This window comes from Aquarana catesbeiana, linkage group LG04 (assembly GCF_042186555.1).
Source record: "Aquarana catesbeiana isolate 2022-GZ linkage group LG04, ASM4218655v1, whole genome shotgun sequence".
NCBI classification, from domain to species: domain Eukaryota; kingdom Metazoa; phylum Chordata; class Amphibia; order Anura; family Ranidae; genus Aquarana; species Aquarana catesbeiana.
In genome coordinates, this window is record NC_133327.1 from 645,003,198 (window position 1) to 645,025,753 (window position 22,556).

At 43.2% G+C, this 22,556-nt stretch overlaps 1 protein-coding gene across 2 annotated transcripts in view; it reads left to right on the forward strand.

The window, feature by feature from the left end:
• Window positions 1–22,556, forward strand: part of TRERF1 (transcriptional regulating factor 1) — a 256,257-nt gene that overhangs the window by 152,438 nt on the left and 81,263 nt on the right. The window contains exons 5-10 of one of the 2 annotated variants that reach the window (XM_073628437.1): window positions 3,550–3,774; window positions 5,064–5,430; window positions 7,797–7,863; window positions 9,839–9,978; window positions 14,309–14,412; window positions 22,432–22,507. In XM_073628437.1, coding sequence (XP_073484538.1) covers window positions 3,550–3,774; window positions 5,064–5,430; window positions 7,797–7,863; window positions 9,839–9,978; window positions 14,309–14,412; window positions 22,432–22,507 — 979 coding nt within the window. The remainder of the gene's footprint in view (window positions 1–3,549; window positions 3,775–5,063; window positions 5,431–7,796; window positions 7,864–9,838; window positions 9,979–14,308; window positions 14,413–22,431; window positions 22,508–22,556) is intronic. The other variant, XM_073628438.1, reaches the window with a different exon arrangement.

The following is a 22,556-nucleotide window of genomic DNA, read 5'->3' on the forward strand; positions in this document are numbered from 1 at the left end:
CACAGTCCCGATCTGACAGTCAAAATGCAGGAGCAATCAGCAGCAGGAGGAGGAGCTGGAGGGCAGAGAGAGCACAGCCCACACCTCCCCCTGGCTCTCTACTGCTCACCAGATTCGCTTTGTGACATCCTGCGCTTACCTGCTTGTGATATACCACACTAATCTGACAGGAGTAGTGATGCTGCTGTCACTACCCCTGTCAGTTTGTAGCACCAGGAACTCTCCAAGTGGAGCCCCCCACCTCACATGACACCTGCGTCCGGGGCAAACCCCCCCGTGTCCCGGCCCTGCTTCTACGTTATATACGGGTTAATTATACTACATAGTATGCTCTGCTCTCTTCAGTGGACAGGCATACACTATTGCTCCCATGGAACATTTTGCTTTAAAGTTGGGCATTAAATCTGTTATTTTCATAAACATATTAGTGCACCTCAGAGGTTTGGAGCTTTTGAGACACGTGAAGTTTTTTTTCGTATTTGATCCAACATGTTTAAGGAACGGATAGATATACTTTGCATAAAAAGAGGCCAAAACCACTTATTTTTTCAGATAATTGGTCAGTAGAGGCAGCATGAATTTCGGCAGTAAAATGGATCCTTATATTGTCTCCATCTGCTCAGCATCACCATGAACTTGCTTACAGAGAGATTCACCTTAATAAGTTCACTTGATGGTTTCTTCAACACAGCAGTGAAGGAGTTAATAGCAATGCTTGCTTGCTGTGTGCTTGCTTTATGCTATGTCATTATAGTTTGTATGTAGACATCGTTATATAAAACTACTGGAAGTGTCTTGTTGAACTTGCATGTCCAGGTGTCGCTTTTGTTTGAAAGTATGCATGTCATGTTACTTGGGAAATTACAACATTCTTTGATTATTTTAGAATGTGGGGCATTTTGAAATATTTCTTGACATCCTGCAACGTGATGACATGGTTTCATTACATTCATTATTCAGTATATTTGTTGTAATCTGAGTATATTGCAGTGAGTGTGCTTATACAGATGATGGTGTTTATCTAAATCAGGGGTCTCCAAACTATCTAAGCAAAGGGCCAGTTTACTGTCTTTCAGGCTTTGGGGGGGGTTGGACTGTGGCCAGTGGGAGTAGAAAATGTCCCGATATCAGTGCCTCATCATTGGTTTTAATAGAAGGAATAGCACCCCATTGTTGGTATCAATGGGAAGAAAGGTGCCCCATTGATGGTGTCAGTAAGGGGAATAGTACCCCATCATTGTTGTCAGTTTGTGGAATAGTGGCCCCAGGACCAGATAAAGGCAAGCAAAGGGCCACATCTGGCCCCTATTTGTAAGCTAACAGATCTCCCAGAAAAAAAAATTACCTCAACCCTAGCCTGTGACGCTTCTGAAAGGCACAGGTGACATTACTGTCTCCCCACTGCCTCCAGGGATCAAAATCCCACCAGAATGCACTCTTGTAATGGGCTGTAGTGCATTCTTGTGGGATATCAAGCTCCCAACTCTGCAGTAAGGCATGGTGACCCCACCCATGCCTACATGAACCATTGGAGGTCATGGCTGAGGTAAGTAGTTTTTTTCCCCCAAGTGATCTGTTTAATTACAAAACCTTTTGAGTTGGAAGGTGGGGTGGGGGAAGGTGGGATTCTTACAAAAAAAGCAGACCTTTCCGTTTGGCATTGAAGGCCCCTTTTACTGTCCCTTGTTATCAGTGGGAAAGTCCATAGTCTTTTGGCTATATAGTGTATGTTTACCTCTACATCAGTATGCTTACGAATTACCACTATAATGCCACGTACACACGATCGGGATTTTGTTCGGAAAAAGATATGATGGCTTTTCCGACGGGATTCCGCTCAAGCTTGCCTTGCATACACACGGTCACACAAAAGTTTGCTGAACTTTCGACCGTCAAGAACGCGGTGACGTACAACACTACGACGAGCCGAGAAAATGAAGTTCAATGCTTCCGAGGATGCTACGAATTGTTTCCGAGCATGCGTCGGAATTGCTACATTTTCGGATAGGAACTTTTTCCGACCGAAAAATTGAGAACATGCTCTCAATCTTTTGCTGGCTGAAATTCGGCCAGCAAAAGTCCGATGGAGCATACACACGGTCGCATTTTCTGACCAAAAGCTCTCATCGGTCTTTAGCCGGCCAAATTTCCCATCTTGTGTATGCGGCATAACAGTATTGTGGCACCCATTACTAAAATGCTCCTGCATTTTTTATTTTTTATACATTATTTTACTGAAAGAAGTAGCAGAAATAATAGCATACGTTCTAATAGGTGTGAGATGTAGACAATCTTTCATGCATAGTACACAGACTCTATTTCTCTGCAGAGCTAGTGATTTAGAAATTTAAAAAAGATTCCCACTGTACAGAAGTTCTGTGGTGAGACAGTAGGAATACATTATATAGCACTTTTACAGGGGTGATTTGGCAAGGTGGGAGTAAGGGGTAGAGGGTAGAGATTGGTTACATTAAATGCACACAAACCTGGTATTTTTGATTTGGGGTGTGGAGATCTTGGCATCAAGTCCCCAAGAGATGTATGAAATTAAGGAGGTATTCACATATTCATATCGTTTTGGGTGGACTTGGCCTTCATAACTGAAAAGCTGAATTTTCACAAGATGAAGATTAGAGAAGGAGACAAAGGGGAGATAAAGATAAGAGGGATAGAGACAGAAATGTGGATGCTAGAGAGGGTGACCACGTCAGGGCCTGTACAGTTGACAGAGTTGTCCAGAAAACATGGCTGTGCTCCTGTTTATACATTTGAATGTAGGGAGGGTTCCAAATAAAATGCTACGTCTAGAGCAGGGTTTCTCAACTAGGGTTCCTCTAGAGCAGTGATGGCAAACCTTGGCACCCCACATGTTTTGAAACCACATTTCCCATGATGCTCAACTACACTGCAGAGTGAACGAGCATCATGGGAAATGTAGTTTCAAAGAATATGGCAAGGCTCGCCATCACTGGTCTAGAGGTTGCTAGGGGTTCCCTGAGACCTGAGCAATTTCTGCCTTTAAAATAAGTTCCCACTGACAACATTGATCTGTTTAGCTATCTGTAAGGGGGTAATTCTTCCCAATGACCACAGGTGTAACAAGCATTCTTCCCACTGACCATCACACTAATGTATTATAAGTTGTAGGTAAAGTAATTTTTAGCAGGGGTTCCCTGAGCCTGGAAAGTTATTTCAAGGGTTCCTCTATGTTGAAAAGGTGGAAAAAGGTTGGTCTAGAGTATGATATAGCTTCTTTATCAATGGCATGAAATGCTCCACTGCTGCTAATATTCTGGGCCTCATGACTCATGAGTGTCTGAAATAAATAGTCTTATTTCCCACAGGAAGCAATCAGATTCTTCCTTTTATTCTCCCATACTGCAATGGAAGCTGACTTCCGTAAGTTACAGGTTACAGTTCCAATTTCAGACATGTTTGGTCCTGAGGCCCAGTGGTACTAATGCGATTCTTGCATGAAGGTTTTACTCACAAGGTTGCAGTCGAGGACAGAAGGTGTTCCAGGTTGAACGTTTGTAATTATCCATACAGGAGGAAGGGGAGAAGTCGCAGTCTAGCGAGGCGGAGGACCTCACCCCCATCGTTATGCCTGTCTCTGTGCCTGTAAAGCTTGCGCCTCCAGAGCCTAATGCACAGCCCGTCAGCAAAGCAGAGAAGCTCAAGGGCTGTGCATCCGATGACGAAATGCCCATCCTAACGAGGATGACTTTTACCCCGCCGTCCTCTCCAAAAGTGGTCAGCTCATGCGCCTCTTCTGTGAGTGCTTCCACCTGCCTGCTTCTTTGTGTTGTCTGTTATTTGTGTGACTTTTAGCCCTATTTTTGCCATTTAAATTATGCCTGAAAAAATGTTACAACTTCCACATCTAAAAATATAACTTGACTTTGCCCATGAAGACATCGTGCTTAATATTTTGTCATATTCCAAATGTAATGCACTATAGGAATTAGATTTAGGCAAAAGTGACTTTTATTTTTCAGATTCTTAATAATATTAACACAGCAGCTTTTGCTGCTCAGAGTCCCCCCAAAACATAGTTATTGCCTGTCAATCCTGCCGATAAATCCTTTTTTCTTGCACTTCCTTTAACAAGATGACAACGCTTTTCTTTCTGAAGTCAAATCACACAACAGTGTATCACTGTGTGGGCAGGGTAATGTAATGTGGTCATACATGTTTTGATAAATGATCAATTTCTTTTCTGATTGATCTCTCCCAATAGAGACAAGTGATCTGTAGTTGACAACCCAATGGAATGATATGCCACACATAGGGAAGTGGAATTTGATCAATTGTTGGAGGATATGATCGGAAGTAATTGATTGAATCTCTCTTACTACAATGAACATCCATCAGATAATAAAATTAAAGAGTGTAGGCAAATTAAAAAAAAGAATATATTCAGTACATTTCTGCAATGAATGCACATTTGCCGTGTTTTGTCTCCTTGAAATACCTGTTTATTCTGCCAGAAATCCAGTGAGCTAACTCCCTGTAGTGAGCGGCCAGCACAATGTCTCTACTGCTCTCAAATTCCAAGCAGTGTTGTCAACCTTGCCTGGTTTTCCCCTGATGGACTACACATGCCTCCCCATCTAGTCCTCTCTATAATATAAGATTGAGTTGTTCTGTAGTCCAGCAGGGTAGAACTCAGGCAGGGCTGATTCACTGCTCGGGATTTTAGTTCAGCAGATGTAGCATTGAATAACTTGTAAAGTCGGCCCATTATTGAACTTTACCAGCTCTAGCTGCCCTTATGTAATATCATGTCTGAAGGAAGAACCACCAATCAGGTTTTCTCATTTATATTCTCATTTGCAAAGATGTTTAAAAAATATGACTTTTGGAATTAGATTGGTTGCTGTGTACAGCATACTGTAAATGGTTCTTCCTTGAGAAATGTTCATGATGCCTACAGTTCTTCAGAAGCTGATTCCTCAGTTACCAAATCATTCACTATACACTGATGGACATTCATGAGGGAAATGTCATTTAGGGTATAAAAATTAAGCCTCATCTTGTAAATGTTGTAAACTCATATTTAGGAAACGATCAGAACACATCATCAGTCTGGTACGAAATTGAGTAAACCAGAAGATCACACCAAACCTCACCTGGAAAGAAGAAAGTATCGCCATAGACCTGAGCCTCTCTTCATACCACCTCCTTCCTTCAATGTGAATGCGTCTCACTCAGGAGCAACATTGTACCAAAGCCAGCTCCGCTCTCCACGCATTATTGGAGAGACACTGCTGGGAGCCCACGAGCTGCCCACCTACACGCCGCCTCCAATGCTCAGCCCAGTGCGCCAGGGTTCAGGACTCTTCAGTAGCGTCATCACAGCTGCGCATAATGCCCACCTCCCTCTCACACCTCTGACGCCCACTCCAAGAGTGCTGCTTTGTCGCTCCAGTAAGTATTCTGTTTATTAAATGTACAATAAAATGGTTTTCCACTTGAATCTGTAGGAAGGTCATTACTTCAGACCCTTTTTATATAGCTAAAAAATGGACAAGCAAGAAGAATTTTCACCACTTCAACTTCAATGTAATGGAGGCACTATCTAGAAACCCTAATAGAAAACTCCAGGAATGGGATTACTTTAAACATCTACTTTGGGCCATTTTGGCTTAAACTAAACACCTTTGTGTGGCCAATGATGACACTGGATAATTTGTTTGAGCCAGGCAGACCCTAAGTAAGTGTTTAAAGTAATTTCATTCCTTGAGGTATTCTTTAAAGTCCAGAGAAGGATTCTTGCTCTCTGTATGGAAGCAGTGGTCTCTCTGCAGGGGTCTGACACACCCCCTGCTGAGTCAGAGCTAAAGCTTTCCAATCTGCACGAAGCATGAGCTTTGCAGATTGCAGAGCTATTCATTTGATTAAGCAGGGGGCACCAATAAAGAAAGAAAGAAACTCCTGAAAGCTGCACATCACACAAAACCTCTAAATAAGAAGTAGGAGCAGTCTCAGCCTTGACTCCATCCAGGCCACACACCTCAATGCGTTTCGCAGGGCGAAACGTGGGGGGGCGTGGCCTGGAGGGAGTCTAGGCTGAGGCTGCTCCTACTTCTTACATAGGGGTTTTGCATGATGTTCGGCTTTTGGGATTTTCTTTCTTCCCTTAATTGATATTTACGAAGCATTGCCTTTGAATATTTTTATCTTATTGATATGTCATAGTACACGTGAAAAAATGCTTTGCACTATTAATTTCCACTTGTATCCCCAGCCTTACTTTCTGGCCAGAGGGATATTTAAAGGAACTTGTAGAAAGTCTATCCAAACGTGTGTGGAGATACGTGTGCTGTCAAGGGTTTGGTTCTCTGCATGGAGGAATATGGAAGGAGACAATGTGGTTACATTAAGTTATTGGAGGAGAAATTAATACGTAAAATTTTGGTAATCTCTGGAAGGTGTCATGCTGACCCTCTGGTTTTAATACTTTTAGCAGGTGACCCAGAATAAGTATTTGTGATGTAAAAAGGTACCCCACGCTGCCCAAACTGGTGGTAGCAACTAACACAACAAACAGATAATTTTGTTGAAATAACAGAAGTGTAGCGCTTAGATATTTGGGTTGGTTAACACCAACTATTAACTATGAAAAGGGAATTGCAAAATATCAGTGAGTGAAATAAAGTCTACAAATCATAATAACTATTGAAATAAACAGAAAATCACAAAAATGCCACATATAACATGCGCCTGGTGAATTAAAAAAATTAAATGCAAAAAAGTCATATATAGAAAAAGTCTGTGAAAAATTCTGTAAAGTCCACAGTGTGTAGTGAAGAAAGTGAAGATCCTATTCACCACATTGGCGTAAAAATAGAATGGATAAAAACTGAAAACACCAGTGTAATGAAGCCCCCACCAAGGCAGATGTAGGCTTACCAGATAGTTTGAACTCAAAAGAACATACGTTCTATGAGTCAAACAGGCTTATATCATAAACTGACAACCAGATGGAATCTTGGGGATCCTCTGCGGTTGGTTATGTGGTCATTGTTTGCAGTTTATACGGAATTATGCTATGTGGCCCTTTCTTTTCATGCCCCTCATCCAATTAACCAACATACATACTTGATGTGCAACCACCTCATACGGAGATCAACTTTCTGTAATGTTTCGGGACGCCCTGGGTTCCAACCACAGAGGATCCCTATGATTCCATCCTGGTTGCCGGTTTATGATATAAGCCTGTTTGACTTATAGAACATATTTTCTTTTGGGTTCAAACTTTCTGGTAAGCCTACGTCTGCCTTGGTGGGGGCTTCATTGCACTGGTGTTTTTCCGACCCAGAATTAAGTATACATTAACTAGCCAACTCTTCTGATCTGCTTTCTTGTTCCAGGTCAGTGACTCAGAATGTGTCAAAACTGGAGACTGCCTTTTCAAAAGGAGGTCAGAAGGGACATATACCCCATATACCCCTTATGACAGGTTTACTTTAATGTATTAGCCACAGGAAACATTGCCGTAAAATGTTATTGAGAAAGACAATTGGCTGGCTCAGAAAACCCTTGGAGCGCTGTAACCTTACCAGCCAAATATCCAGCCTAGCAATATAGTTAACGTTGATGTTGCAGGTCCTGAAAGAATGATAGTGGTCGCGGGGGTGGTGACTCTTATCTTGTTAGGTAGCCCAGTGCTCCTACAACCTGACCCCAATTACTGAGAAGGCTTGGGAGCTGTAGTTGATATTGAAATGTGTTGACAATGTAGGCGTCCATTGATGTCATCATCTGTGTATAATGATATGTTTGCTCATCAGATAGCATTGATGGAACTGGTGCGATTGTAACACCTGGGCCTGGAGAACACACTGTTGATGTTGAACCGTAAGAAATACTATACTTTTATACTTTTATGTGTCTATATATTACATCTAATAATCAATCCTGCTAGTTTACTTGCTGCCTGTATGCATAGAAACAGATGCAATATGATAAAAGCAGCCTGCAATCAAAATTTGCAGACCTCTGTATGAGCATAGGAGCAAAACCAACTAAGATAATGCTCATTACTATGTTGATTATTTCACTGCCTGATTTACAATATAATATTTTCCAGAAATGATTATTGTTTTACAGTATTTTTTTGCATCCACAAAGAAAGACAGAAGAGTTTCAGTACAAGAGAGTTAGGAGGGCCATGTTCTTGAGAGCTTACAATCTAAAAGAGATTGGCAAGTGATACAAAAGGTAGCAACTGGGGGGGATAAGTTGATGGAGAAAATGCCCATAGAGAACTAAGAAAGATAAAATGGCCTAACCATGGCTTTACCATTGCTCCCGCCAGCACCTATGGGGGGCTGTTAACGCTGGAGGTACTGTGACTGACTGTCACAGCAGTCTTCTGGTCAGAAGCCTGTCGTACTGGCTCCATATCATAAACAGTGACCAGAAGCTGTGGGTGAGAGCATGGTCTCAGTCCTGGGGGCATCTAGTGAGCACATCCCTAGCACAGAAGAGCAAAGCTAGCTGTCTGCATATACGTGGCAGCAAGGCATTAAAGCTCACCACCATGCTGCCACATATATTGCCCCATCATTGGTGTCAGTGGATGGAAAGGTGCCACATCGTTGGTGTCAGTGGGAGGAATAGTGCCCCATTGTTGGTGTCAGTGGGAAGAATAGTGCTCCATTGTTGGTGTCAGTGGATAGAATGGTGTCACATCATTGGTGTCAATGAATGGAACAGTTCCCCAAGGCCCGGATAAAAGAAAACAAAGGGCCACATCTGGCCCCTGGGCCACGGTTTGGAGACCTCTGCTCTAATGGATAGGGAGGAAGTTTGTCACATGGCTTGGACAACTCATATGACTTGGTTGTCCTCCTATCTAGAATACTCTCTGCAGCTTCATTCTGAGAATACACTGCCAGACATCAGTGGTTCCACATCATCTTCTTCATTATATAGGTAGAATGTAGGCGCAGCTGTGGAGCAATTAGAGTGATTTCCTGTGGAGAGTGATAACTGCTCTTCCTTCTAAATAGAACCCTAATGCTGGCCATACACTATACGAAAAATCGGCCGAACACATTTTCGAAAAACGAACGTTCGACCGTGACCGCAAACGATCGTGCCATCATGTAAAGACCGATAAATCGTTCAGTGGACATAAATAAATAATTTTTTGTTCGTTTTTTTACATATACCTAGTGCAGACAGTTCGGACGGGAAACACATTAACCTTGCAATTTATCGTACGTTCGGCAGAAATTTTCCAAACTTGCCGTTTGTTTTTTTTTCCACCAAACTGTCAGAAACGATTATGGATTTGTGCCCATTAACTTGCTGAAAAACAAACGAAGTGTCTATATGAACGATTTTTCGGCCGATTTTTCGTATAGTGTATGGCCAGCATAAGGGTGGGCCCTGTAAGCTCAGTAGGGCCCTATGCCCTGTAAGCTCAGTAGGTTCTGTTTTACTGCCTATCCTTTCAGGCTGGGTTCACATATATGCAAATTGGATGCGGTTTTCCCCCACATCCAATTCACGTTACAGGCGAGTGTGACTGGCTCTCAATGGAACCGGTTCACACATGTCTGGGGTAACCGTGGTCCACATTCAAAAGCGGTCCTGTGTGTCTTTGGGTCCAATTCAGGTGCAAATTCAGGCAAAAACTCGGACCTGATTTGCACATGGACCGGTGAACAGGGACACACTGGACCCCATGCTAGGAACCGCGGCCGGACATATGTGAACCCAGCCTCACCATCAAACTTATTTTAAGGCTATACAAAGGGGAAGAAATTAGACAGCTAACAGTAGCTTCTATTGTCTTACATGGAGTTATTTGTTATATTTTAAGGAGGATTAATATTGGATCAAGATTCCAGGCAACGATCCCACATCTCCAAGGTCGGCCATCACTGAAGAAGGAGATGCACAATGCCACTCTGGTGTGGAAGCCTTTGCCAGATCTCGAGAAGGAGGAATCACAGCGAAGAGGTTAGAGCCTTAACAATTTGGGAAAGTTCCTGAAGGATACATACTCCCGCAACTTATTTTGCTATTAACATGTAACAATATCAGAACAATGTGGCAAAAATAACAGAAGATGAAGAACCCAAAAAAAAAAACACGACATAAAAAAAAATATTTACAATACCTATTATTATAGTGTTGCTGCCCCTTTAAAAATTTGAAAGCTTTAAACAATGTCTGAAAAACTCAAAGAAACAGGCGAGCTGTGCTGGTCGTGACCATTCCCCAAGTGCAGTATATCTCACTCACCAGAAATAATTGGCTCACATTAAAAATGATTGGCGGAAATCACTTTGTTACTGTGGTTTGCTCCCAGCATTCAAGCGATCCTCCTGCTACATGTATTGATGTCACTTTAAATGCTCTCTATTCAGGCAATTACCAATAAAAAGGGAAGAACTCGCAATAGCGCAGTACTGAAAACAATTTTCTGATATGAGGCAATTATTTCTGGTGAGTGAGATACACTGCAGTTGGGGAGTGCTCACCACAAGTACAGCATAGTGGAAGATATTTTGAGGATAACTTGTGGACACTAAGGGGTTAATTTACTAAAGGCAAATAGACTGCACTTTGCAAAGTGCAGTTGCACCAGAGCTTAGTAAATGAGGTTAGGCTTCACTTTGCAAACAGTAGACAATCATGGGCAAGGAATATAAAAAGAAACAGCATTTTTGCTTGCACATAATTGGATGATGGAAGTCAGCAGAGCTTCTGCTCATTTACTAAGCTCTGGAGCAACTGCAACCCCTAATGTATAAGTGTAGCACCTCCTGTGTTCTGTTTCTTTGAGTTTTTTCAGACATAGGAGGTTATTTACGAAAGGCAAATCCACTTTGCACTGCAAGTGCACTTGGAAGTGCAGTCGCTCTAAATCTAAGGGGTAGATCTGAAATGAGTGGAAGCTCTGCTGATTTTATCATCCAATCATGTGCAAGCTAAAATGCTGTTTTTTATTTTCCTTGCATGTCCCCCTCGGATCTACAGCGACTTTACTTCCAAGTGCCCTTGCAATGCAAAGTGGATTTTCCTTTAGTAAATAACCCCCATTGTTTAAATATCAGTACATTATGCGAAGATATTTAACCTGTACAGTGAAAAAATGTGACTGGATTAGGTGTATGCCGTAATCCCTACTGCCAACCTTGAGGGTGATGTGTGGTCCACCGATGATTCCTTTGCTTGTGGGAGCTTCCAGTCACCTTAGAACGATCATAGATTACTGAAGATCTCTGTTGTCAGGAACTAAGGGGGTTATTTATGAAGGGCAAAATCACTTTGCACTACAAGTGCAAAGTACACTTGGAAGTGCAGTCGCAGTAAATCTGAGGGGTAGATCTAAAATGAGGGGAAGCTCTGCTGATTTTATTATCCAATCATGTGCAAGCTAAAATGCTGTTTTTTTTTTTTTTCTTGTATGTTCCCCTCGGATCTACAGCAACTGCACTTCCAAGTGCACTTGCAATGCAAAGTGGATATTCCTTTAGTAAATAACCCCCTAAGTTCTGAGTCTAATGCATGCACAATAACATTACTAAGTCCAGGACGGATTCATCACACTATGACACCTTATTTACTATACTGAGGCCTCTAAGAATAAACATAGACTTTGGGGTTGATTTAATAAAGGCAAATCCACTTTGCACTACAAGTGCAAACTACAGGTGCAAAGTGCACTTGGAAGTGCAGTCACTGTAGATCCGAGGGGGACATGCAAGAAAAATAAAAAAACAGCATTTTAGCTTTCAGATCTACCCCTCAGATTTACAGTGACTGCACTTCCAAGTGCACTTTGCACTTGTAGTTTGCACTTGTAGTGCAAAGTGGATCTGCCTTTCGTAAATAACCCCCTTTGAATATTTAGGAAGAGTTTAATTCCCCATTCGTGACCACAATTTGCTGGCTAATATGTCTGTTTAAGTGCATTTATTTATTACACAAAAATTTTAAGAGTCTATTATAATGCTAATTCACTTTTAGTATCATAATATTACCCAGTGCACAAGCTGTCTAAATTAATTTGTGTGCATCTCTGATATGGGACTTACTGAAGACTCTTGTGCAAGATTGGGGTAATGCTGATATGAGCATGCTCTCAGTTTACTCATTTCTAGATACACTATATTGTCAAAAATATTGGGACGCCTGCCTTTACACGCACATGAACTTCATTAGCATCCCAGGGTCAATATTGAGTTGGCCCACCCTTTGCAGCTATAACAGCTTCAGCTGTTCTGGGAAGACTGTCCACAAGGTTTAGGAGTGTGTCTATGGGAATGTTTGATCATTCTTCCAGAAGCGCAGTTTGTGAGGTCAGGCACTTATGTTGAACGAGAAGGTCTGGCTCACAGTTTCCGCTCTAAGTCATCCCAAATGTGTTCTATCAGGTTGAGGTCAGGAATCTGTGCTGGCCAGTCAAGTTCCTCCACCCCAAACTCGCTCATCCATGTCTTTATGGACCTTGCTTTGTGCACTGGTGTACAGTCATCTTGGAACAGGAAGGGGCCATCCCCAAACTGTTTCCACAAAGTTTGGAGCATGAAATTGTCCAAAATGTCTTGGTATTCTGACGCCTTAAGAGTTCCCTTCACTAAAAACTAAAGGGCCAAGTCCAACCCTTGAAAAACAACCCCACACCATAATCCCCCCTCCACCAAATGATTTGGACCAGTGCACAAAGCAAGGTCCATTAAGACATGGATGAGCGAGTTTGGGGTGGAGGAACTTGACTGGCCTGCACAGAGTCCTGACCTCAACCCGATAGAACATCTTTGGGATGAATTAGAGTGGAGACTGCGAGCCAGACCTTCCTGTCCACATAAGTGCCTGACCTCACAAATGCGCTTCTGGAAGAATGGTCAAACATTCCCATAGACACACTCCTAAACCTTGTGGACAGCCTTCCGAGAAGAGTTGAAGCTGTTATAGCTGCAATGGGTGTGCCAACTCATTATTGAACCCTACGGACTAAGACTGGGATGCCAATAAAGTTAATTTGCGTGTAAAGGCAGGTGTCCCAATACTTTTGACAATATAGGGTATGAACTGATATGCTATATTAGAGCAGGATCTGCACTTTCATGGATCTCTTTGGTGGTTTCCATGTATTTTGGGTAATGAATCATAACTGAGGCCACTTTTTGTTATGACTCTGTTTACTGACAGTACTGAGCAATGAGGGATTCATTTTGTGTGGCTTGCGCCTCCCTTGTGCATTTTTGCTTTTTTTTAATGCTGTTATTTTTAGATGTGTTGCAATGTCCGTACTTTACTAAATTAGAGTGAGATTCACACTTCAAGAGATCCCTTGATGGTAATGTATACCTTCCACATATGTCAATAGCTGTACCCTTTAGAAGTGAGGACTGGCCTTACCAATCTTCTACGCTAACCCATTACTACTCTCTGCTTCAACAATCCCTCTCAATGCCCCCCGCAGTGACAAGTTTATTTTCATAGTTGGCCAGGTTGTTATGTGAAAAAATTCTAAGTACTTGAATAGGTTAACAGGAATCTGTCATGAGGGAAATATGGAGGCCGACATTAAAGAGGAGTTCCACCCGAGGTCCAGTAAAAAAAGAAAAAAAATTAAAAGTCAGCAGCTACAAATACTGCAGCTGCTGACTTTTAATTGGACACTTACCTGTCCCAGGGTCCAGTGATGCGGGGGATCGAAGCCCCGCTCGTCTCCCCCTCCGTTCAGCGGCGCCAGCATTGCAACTGTGGGCGCCGGGCTGTGGCTTCACAGCCTGGCACCAACTGCGCATGCGCGATCGGCGCCGCGCGCCGTGATTGGCCGCTCAGTCACCTGGGACCTGTAATGGGTCCCAGATGATTGACAGGAGGGAGGGAGCAGAGCTGAGCCCTTCCTGTGCCGAGGGGGAAGTGATGTCACCAGCCCAGGCACTGAAAGAGGCAGACTACGAGGGACCCCCTAGCAACAGGCATTTAGAGGTAAGTAAAAAAAAAATATCCAAATGTTTTTTTGTATTTTTTTTTTTAATTTTTCATGTAGTTTTTTTTTTTTTTGGGTGGAACCCCACTTTAAGTCACCGGGCTGTATGCTAATGTTTTGACTTTAATATTTCCTGACTTGGAAGAAGCTTGCAGGTCAGGAATTCTAATGTCCCTCTGAGCTTCCTTTCCTTCATGCAATAGGAGGTCAACAGTGGCTTCCCCTGTATTTCTTGTGTAACAAGTAAACTTGAAGCAACACTCCTGTCTGTTTATGAGATGGAATTTGTTTTTTATGCGTTATGCTGACCTTTGATGGAATGTGTGTCTTTTTGTACAGTGGAGGTGTTCCTGAGCATGTCCTGCTCCAGTGTACTGCCAGGCGGTGGAACCAATTTGGAGTATGCTCTGCATTCCCTCTTTGACACCAATGGGAACATCATGGTAAGAACTTCCTTTTACTTTCCATTGTTTATAAGTGGAGTTTAAAGAAAAATTAGCCTATCGTGTTATCCAGATCCCTCAAGCCTCCCCTAGAGGGCAGTGTACAGTAAAGGTACAACTCCTATGGTTGATGTAATGAACCTGAACTACCTACAAGACACAAATTAATGCAACACCATATTCATTAATACATTATTAAAGCGGTTGTATATCTGCACAAAAAAAATAAAAAATACAAAAAAAAAAAAAACCCTGTAAAGCAAAGGCACAATGAGCTAGTATGCACCGCATACTAGCTCATTATTAAATACTTACCTTAGAACGAAGTGTCAGCATCTGATTCCGGTCATCGCCGAGGGAACTGACATGTTACCCTCGGCGCGTGTCGTCTGGGTTCGCGGCTCCGGCGCTGTGAGTGACGTCACTCCCGCGCATGTGCGCGGGAGTCTTCTTTCCGGCAAGGTCCATCCAGCAGCGTCTTCCAGACCTTCAGCTGGACCTTCACAGGGCATGCACCGCTGACATCAGCAGCTGCATGCAAAGTGAGTATCTTACGGTTTAGGAGATATTCATTTTACCTACAGGTAAGCCTTACAAGGCTAAATACCTTTTCTCACACCACAGCTATGCGGTCCCGTGATCCCCCTCCGCTCTCCTTCTCCAAACTATGAAGAGAAGTGGGAGGAGCTGAGATTCCCCTCTGATGTTAGCCGGCCAGCATAGGGAAGTCACGTGACTGCGGCGGTTTGAAAAAAGGTATTTAGCCTTGTTATTTAAAAAAAGCACATTCACAGTAGTTAATAACTGCCTTATCCAGAAGGGATACAAGTATTTTTGCTGCATATTGCAGCGGAATAGCGCCGGGAGGGGGGGAGGAGACCGGCTCTCATGCTGACAGGCAGGGAGGGAGGGGGAGAGGGGAGAGACTCAGAGCAGAGAGCGGGATGACGGAGGCACAAAAATTGACCACGATATCCTGGCGAAGCAGCCTTTAGTACTGTGGTCAGCACACACAGGGGAACACAGGAACAGGCAGGATCAACCAGGTATAGTACAACATAGAAAGGGACAAATTAGACAGCACACGTCCATGTGTGCATGGACACATAAGTTAACATAGAGGGGAGTTTATGGGCTGTTAAAAAAAACGCCCAAACTCCCAAAAACGGCCATTTATGAGCTTCAGTGTGCATGGAGCCTTAAAAGCAGAGCTTATAAAGGGGAAAGGAGAACCAGCACAAGGAGTGAACCAGTTGTGCTGCAGTACTCATGTGCTAACAAGGAGCATGCTAATAAGAGGGGAAAGCAGAAAGACAGATAGATCATTAGTCCACTGCTTCTCTTTTACTGTCCAGCCACAAAGAAAAAAGAAGCATGCTGATAGAAGGAAAAGGCAGAGTGACAAGAGAAATAAGCTCATCAAACTGCTTCACCACATTAACTATCCATCCACAAGGTAGTGGAGGTATAAGACCTTATGGGGTTACTTATAAATAAAACGTGTCTTCCCTGCCAGATGGGGTGGTGCTTAGTGCGTACATTTCAGAACTAGATGTACAAAAATACATATCCTTTGGAAGGTGTAACAGCTCCTATATATGTATTGTATCTGCATTTTGCTGTTTGCTTGGAGTTCAGCTATAAGTCTTCATTCACCCATGTTTTTGTAATACAACATTCATAACCATTAAAATTAGGCTAAATTAGGGAGGTAGAAAGATACTGTGTACTAAGGCAAATCAATCACAAACATTTACAGTATATTCTTATTATTTTATGTCATTTAATAAGAATTTTTAGAATGTTTTTTTTCTCAGAGAATAGGTGCAGGAACTCCCACCTTTTAAGCCACCCCTTGTCTCCACCCCTACCCACCTTCAAGTACCATCCCTTGGTTCCACCCACTACCCACCTTCAAGTACCATCCCTTGGTTCCACCCCCTACCCACCTTCAAGTACCATCCCTTGGTTCCACCCACTACCCACCTTCAAGTACCATCCCTTGTCTCCACCCCTACCCATCTTCAAGTACCATCCCTTGGTTCCACCCACTACCCACCTTCAAGTACCATCCCTTGGTTCCACCCACTACCCACCTTCAAGTACCATCCCTTGGTTCCACCCCCTACCCACCTTCAAGTACCATCCCTTGGTTCCACCCACTACCCACCTTCAAATACCATCCCTTGGTTCCACCCCCTACCCACCTTCAAGTACCATCCCTTGGTTCCACCCCCTACCCACCTTCAAGTATTATCCCTTGGTTCCACCCCCTACCCACCTTCAAGTACCATCCCTTGGTTCCACCCCCTACCCACCTTCAAGTACCATCCCTTGCTTCCACCCACTACCCACCTTCAAGTACCATCCCTTGCTTCCACCCACTACCCACCTTCAAGTACCATCCCTTGGTTCCACCCCCTTGTTTCCACCTCTCAGTACCATACCTTTTAGAGCAGTTTGTTAACGATAACAAAAAAAGCAGTAAAATAGGTCCCCTGAAGCCAGTAACAATAGACCCCACTCCAGCAACAATAGCTCCCGCCAGAAACAATAGACCCCCATCCCAGGCACATTAGATCCCCCCCAGCAATAACAGATCCACCAAGCAACAATAGATCTCCCCTCCAGCAACAATAGATCTCCCCCCAGCAACAATAGACCCCACCCCAGCAGAAAATGGACCCCCCCAGCAACAATATATTCCCCTAGCAACAAAAGACCCCACCCCAGCAACAATATATCCCCCCAGCAATATTAGATCCCCCCAGCAACAATAGATCCCTCACACAACATTATACCCCCTCCAGCAACAATGGTCTACTGTTACAAAATACCAGCTCAGCAATAATAGATCCACCCCACGAACAATATACCCCAGCAGTAACCACAGATCTTCCAGCTGCAAGCAACAATAGACATCTCCCTCAACTGTAGATCACTCTCAGTAACAATTGACCCATCAGCAACATAAGATGCCCACTAGCAATAATAGACCACCATGCAAAAATAGATCCCTACCAGTTACAATAGATCTCCCAGCAGCCAGCATCATATACCCTCCAGCACCCCTAGTCATTACATACATTCAGTGCTGGAGGTGCTGGAACTACGTTCCCCTGAAGAAAACCCTGGGCATTGCCATATTCTTTGGTCATTTCTGAAACAATCTGCATCTATGTTCTTCCTAAGTGCGGAAACCTCCAATACCTGCTATTAACTTTATTATTCAAAACTGCCTCTGTGCTTCTCTCTGATTTAGCTTCACATTGTCAATGGAGCCCGACTTTCTTCACCTTCATAGCCCTGCCAACTGCCATTCCACTGTCCAATGCCCCAGTGGCAAGTGGCTCTCTCATTGGCTTTATTTGCCACGTGGAGAAAGAAATACAAGACTTATGTACTGAGGTGCTGCACTGTTGGTGTATTTGTATGTTAAAGTCCAGTAAAATATTCCCATTGCACATGTACCTGGAAATGACTTTGTAATAAGTGAGTGATTCAGCGACCGCTGGCTGGGAATCGGTATCCACATAAGGTTAAATATCGGCAGCACATTAAAGATCTTTGAAACAGAGTCCAAAAGTTTATTGAAGCAATATCATCACAGCACAAAATTGCAATGTTTTAGGGTCACACAGGACCCCTTCCTTCATCAGGTCCAATAACTGACGAAGGGGCCCTGCACAACCCCCGAAACTTTGCAACTTTGTGCTGGGATGTGATCACCTCAATAAACTTGTGGATGCTATTTTAAAGATCCTGGTCATATATATGCCTCAACTTTGTATGTTAAAGGACACCTGTGCTTAAATAAGTACGTAAGCCACCATATCTGATCTTGTAAATAAATAAGTAGGTAGGCTGCCATTGCTGATCTCATGAAAATGCTAGTTACCTGGCTTTCTCACTGATCTTATGGCTTCAGTACTTTTGGTGTAACTGGCCAGGAACAAGTATGTAGATCAGAAGTTGTAACCAAACTTGATTTTCTGCATGCTTGTTTTGGGGCAGTGAATCGAAATAGATCAATCATCAAAACTACCAGACAATTAGCATTTTTATAAGGATAGCAGCAATGTCCCTTTTAGTTTTCTTATTGTAGGTTTCAAACAAGCAAAGGTCCTGGATCCGGTTACAATCCTTGAAAGCCTTCATTCATAAAAGTCAACAAACATCCAACAATAGCATACATGTCTGCTAACACATTTTGCTATGATTAAAGCAAAACTAAAGTCAATGATACTTACCTTACCTTCAATGGTCCAGCATCTTCTGCCTGACTTCTTGCAGGACCAAAGCTGTAGTTTGTACTGGAGTTCAGTCATCCCAGCACAATAAAGTGCCTGCCTGCTCTCAGTCTTTAGCCACTTGTGGACTGCCCATACATTTACTGCAGCAGGGCGGCCCCTCTGCGCCAGATCACAGACCAAGTACGTGATCTGACACTTCCGGGTCGGTGGCGCATGTGCGCGCCACCAGCGACCCACTCACACTGTGATTCTACAGGGCACAGGCAGAATGACAATCTGCCTATGTATACAAGGCTGATTGTTGTTCTGTCAGAAGGGAAGGCATTGATCCTGTGTTTCTGCTAAGCCAGAACACAGATCTTTGCCTTCCCATAGTCAAAGCACCTCCCCCACAGTGAGTAAGCATAACCTAGACACACAGTTAAAGGGGTTGTAAACCCTCATGGTTTTTCACCTTAATGCATTCTATGCATTAACCTCCCTGGCGGTATGATTATTTCGGATTTTAGGTGCTGAAAGCGGTACCATTATTTTGCATGGAAATTTGGCGTTTTATATTGTAGGTCTGTAATTCTTAACAATAACACACTTAAATCTGTCCAAACAAGAGTCTAGTAGATATCCCGGGTATGATAAAGTTTGAAACACAAAAACATAAATTATAATATAATAAATAAAAATAAATAATTAAAAAAAATAAAAATAAATAGTAAAAAAATAAATTACCCCACGATTCACTATCGCTCAATTCTGCAAGTGTTCTAATTTATTATCGCTGTTTTCTAGCTGGTCTAAAGCCATTTTTGACGTAAAGGGACACTTTTTGGTTGCTATGGACAATCTCCAGTTTCCAGGCAGAAAGAACAGTATATATAACATAAAACTGCATGCAGGGCATGGGCCAAAGCACTGGGGACAAAAGGGATGTGAAATCATTTCATACAGTACTGTAATCTGTAAGATTACAGTACTGTATGTGTTATGATTTTGACATTTTTTTGAATTTGCCGCCAGGCTCCGCCCCGTGCGTCGCGACGCTCGCAGGGAACGGAGCCTGGCACGGAGAGGCTTCGGGCAGAGGACAGAGCCCGCGGACACTGCGGGGGACATCGCAGGATCCTGGGGACAAGGTAAGTAATGCCACACCAGGATCCTGCGATGTAATCCCGAGTGTGGCTCGGGGTTACCGCTAATGGTCCTGATTTTTAACCCCGAGCCACACTCGGGAAAACCGCCAGGGAGGCTACGGAGAAAAACCTTCTGCGGTGCTGCAGCCCCCCCCCCCCAGCCCCCGTTTAACTTACCTCACCCTGAACTTTCTCCGGCCGGAAACGAGCACACCAGCACTAGCTAGTGTCTTGTGTCCTGATTGGATAGAGTGATAGCAGCACGGCCATTGGCTCCCACTGCTGTCAATCAAATCCAATCACGTGCGCGCCGGGGGGGGGCGGGGTCGAGTCATACATTCGGTGGCTATGGATGCCGAATGATGGACTCAGGAGCACGCCCGCAAGGTAACCCCCCGGGACAGCGCTTCTAGGGGGTTATCTGATGTAGACAGGACCCGCGAGAGTGGCCGAGGGACCCCAAAAGACGGTGTTCGGGGCCACTCTGTGCAAAATGAGTTGCACAGTGGAGGTAATCACTTTAACCCTTTTATCGCCCCTGATGTTAACCCCTTCCCTGCCATTAGTACAGTGACAGTGCATATTTTGTAACACTGATCAGTGTATTAGTGTCGCTGGTCTCCAAAAAGTGTCAGTGTCCGATTTCTTTGCCGCAATATCGTAATCCCGCTATAGATCGCTGATCACAGCCTGCCATTAATACAGTGACAGTGCATATTTTGTAGCACGAGATCACTATATTAGTGTCGCTGGTCTCCAAAAAGTGTCAGTTAGTGTCCGATTTGTTTGGCGCAATATCACAGTCCCACTATAGATCGATGATCGCTGCCATTACTAGTAAAAAAAAAGATAAATTAAAATATCCCATAGTTTGTAGACCCTATAACTTTTGCGCAAACCAATCAATATATGTTTGTTTTTTTTTACCAAAAATATGTAGCAGAATACATATTGGCCTAAATTGATGAAGAAATGACATGTTTTACTTTTTTTATTGGATATGTTTTATAGCAGAAAGTAAAAAATATGTTTTTTTTTTTTCAAAATTGTCAGTCTTTTTTTGTTTATAGCACAAAAAATAAAAAAGGCAGAGGTGATCAAATACCACCAAAAGAAAGCTCTATTTGTGGGGAAAAAATGACAAAAATGTTATTTGGGTACAGCATCGCAGGACCGTGCAATTGTCACTAAAAATATTGCAGTGCCGTATCACAAAACATGGCCTGGTCAGGAAGGAGGTAAAACCTTCCCGGGGCTGAAGTGGATAAAATAAGGAATTCTGCTTTAAGAAAGTCTAGCTAAAGTCCGTTAGCGCTTTGTATGCTACTGTCATATGTTTGCTGATATTTATGAATAAAGGCTACTAAGGATTGTAACTGGCTCCAACAATTTTGCTTGTTTTTGGACCAGGAAGGAAGACAGGAACTGTTTGAGCTGGCACTCCATGGGCCATATTGAAGGGAGAGGTTGAGCTTTTTTCGTGTGTATGTTTACTTGAATCTTATCCCAGGTTTCCTTTAAAGTGGAACTAAACCCTCCTTTCCTTTACAGTCAAGGAAGCTTCCATCTTCACCTCTCTTTGATCTACAGTTACAATGGTGCTGCGCATGTGATGAGTTATGACACAGTCATTTGGTGGCCTGAGAGTTTGGTTGAGAACACAAGCAACTGTGACAGTTATCAATCACAGCATGACTTGAATGCAACTGTTTTACAAAGCCATTAGATCAGGGGTCTCAAACTGGCGGCCCTCCCGCTGCTGCAAAACTACAAATCCCATGAGGCATTGCAAGGCTGACAGTTACAAGCATGACTCCCACAGGCAGAGACATGATGGGACTTGTAGTTTCGCAACAGCTGGAGGGCCGCCAGTTTGAGACCCCTGCATTAGATGAATGGGTTTAGTTCTGCTTTACAGCGCAACTAAACCCATTGTTTTACCGATTGCCCATAAGAGTCATGCATGCTGTGGATGATAACTGTCAAAGCTGCTTTTTTTGTCTCTTCTGGAACTGTCAACTATCGAATGGCTGCTGTCCTAACTGATCACATGTGCAGCACCATGGCAACTGCAGATCAAAGAGAGGCTATGATGGCAGCCAGGGGTCTCAAACTGACGGCCCTCCAGCTGTTGCGAAAATACAAGTCCCATGAGGCATTGCAAGGCTGACAGTTACAAGCATGACTCCCACAGGCCGAGGCATGATGGGACTTGCAGTTTCACAACAACTGGAGGGCCACCAGTTAGGATGGTTTAATTCTGCTTTAAAGTGGAAGAAAACCCTGCTATCATTTTCAGCCAAGGAAGCTGCCATCTTGGCCTCTGTTTAATCAACTTCCATGATGCTGCACATGTGATCAGTAATGACACCAACCATCGGATGGTTTGACAGTTTGGTTGAGAGCACAAGCAATGTGACAGTTACATTCCATACCGGAAATGTAACAGTTTTTTGAAACGGTTAAATAGATGGGTTTACTTCTGCTTTAAAAATAGAAAATTAATTCTTCATTTTTAACAATTATAGAGGTGGGCACCTGTGTTCCTATAGAGACGTTTTCACATTTTATAACCAAAAGAAGAAAAGTGACAGTTGGGTTCCCTTTTTAATATGGTGTTTGAATTTTTCTTACCGCAGAGCGCTCTGGAGATGCTGCTTTTGAAAGATATGCCAAGGCTAAAAAGCCACCCACTAGCAGACTACCACTATGCAGGTAAACTCTTCCTCCTGTTAGCATTCCATCAGTGGGACTGTGTGTGTAT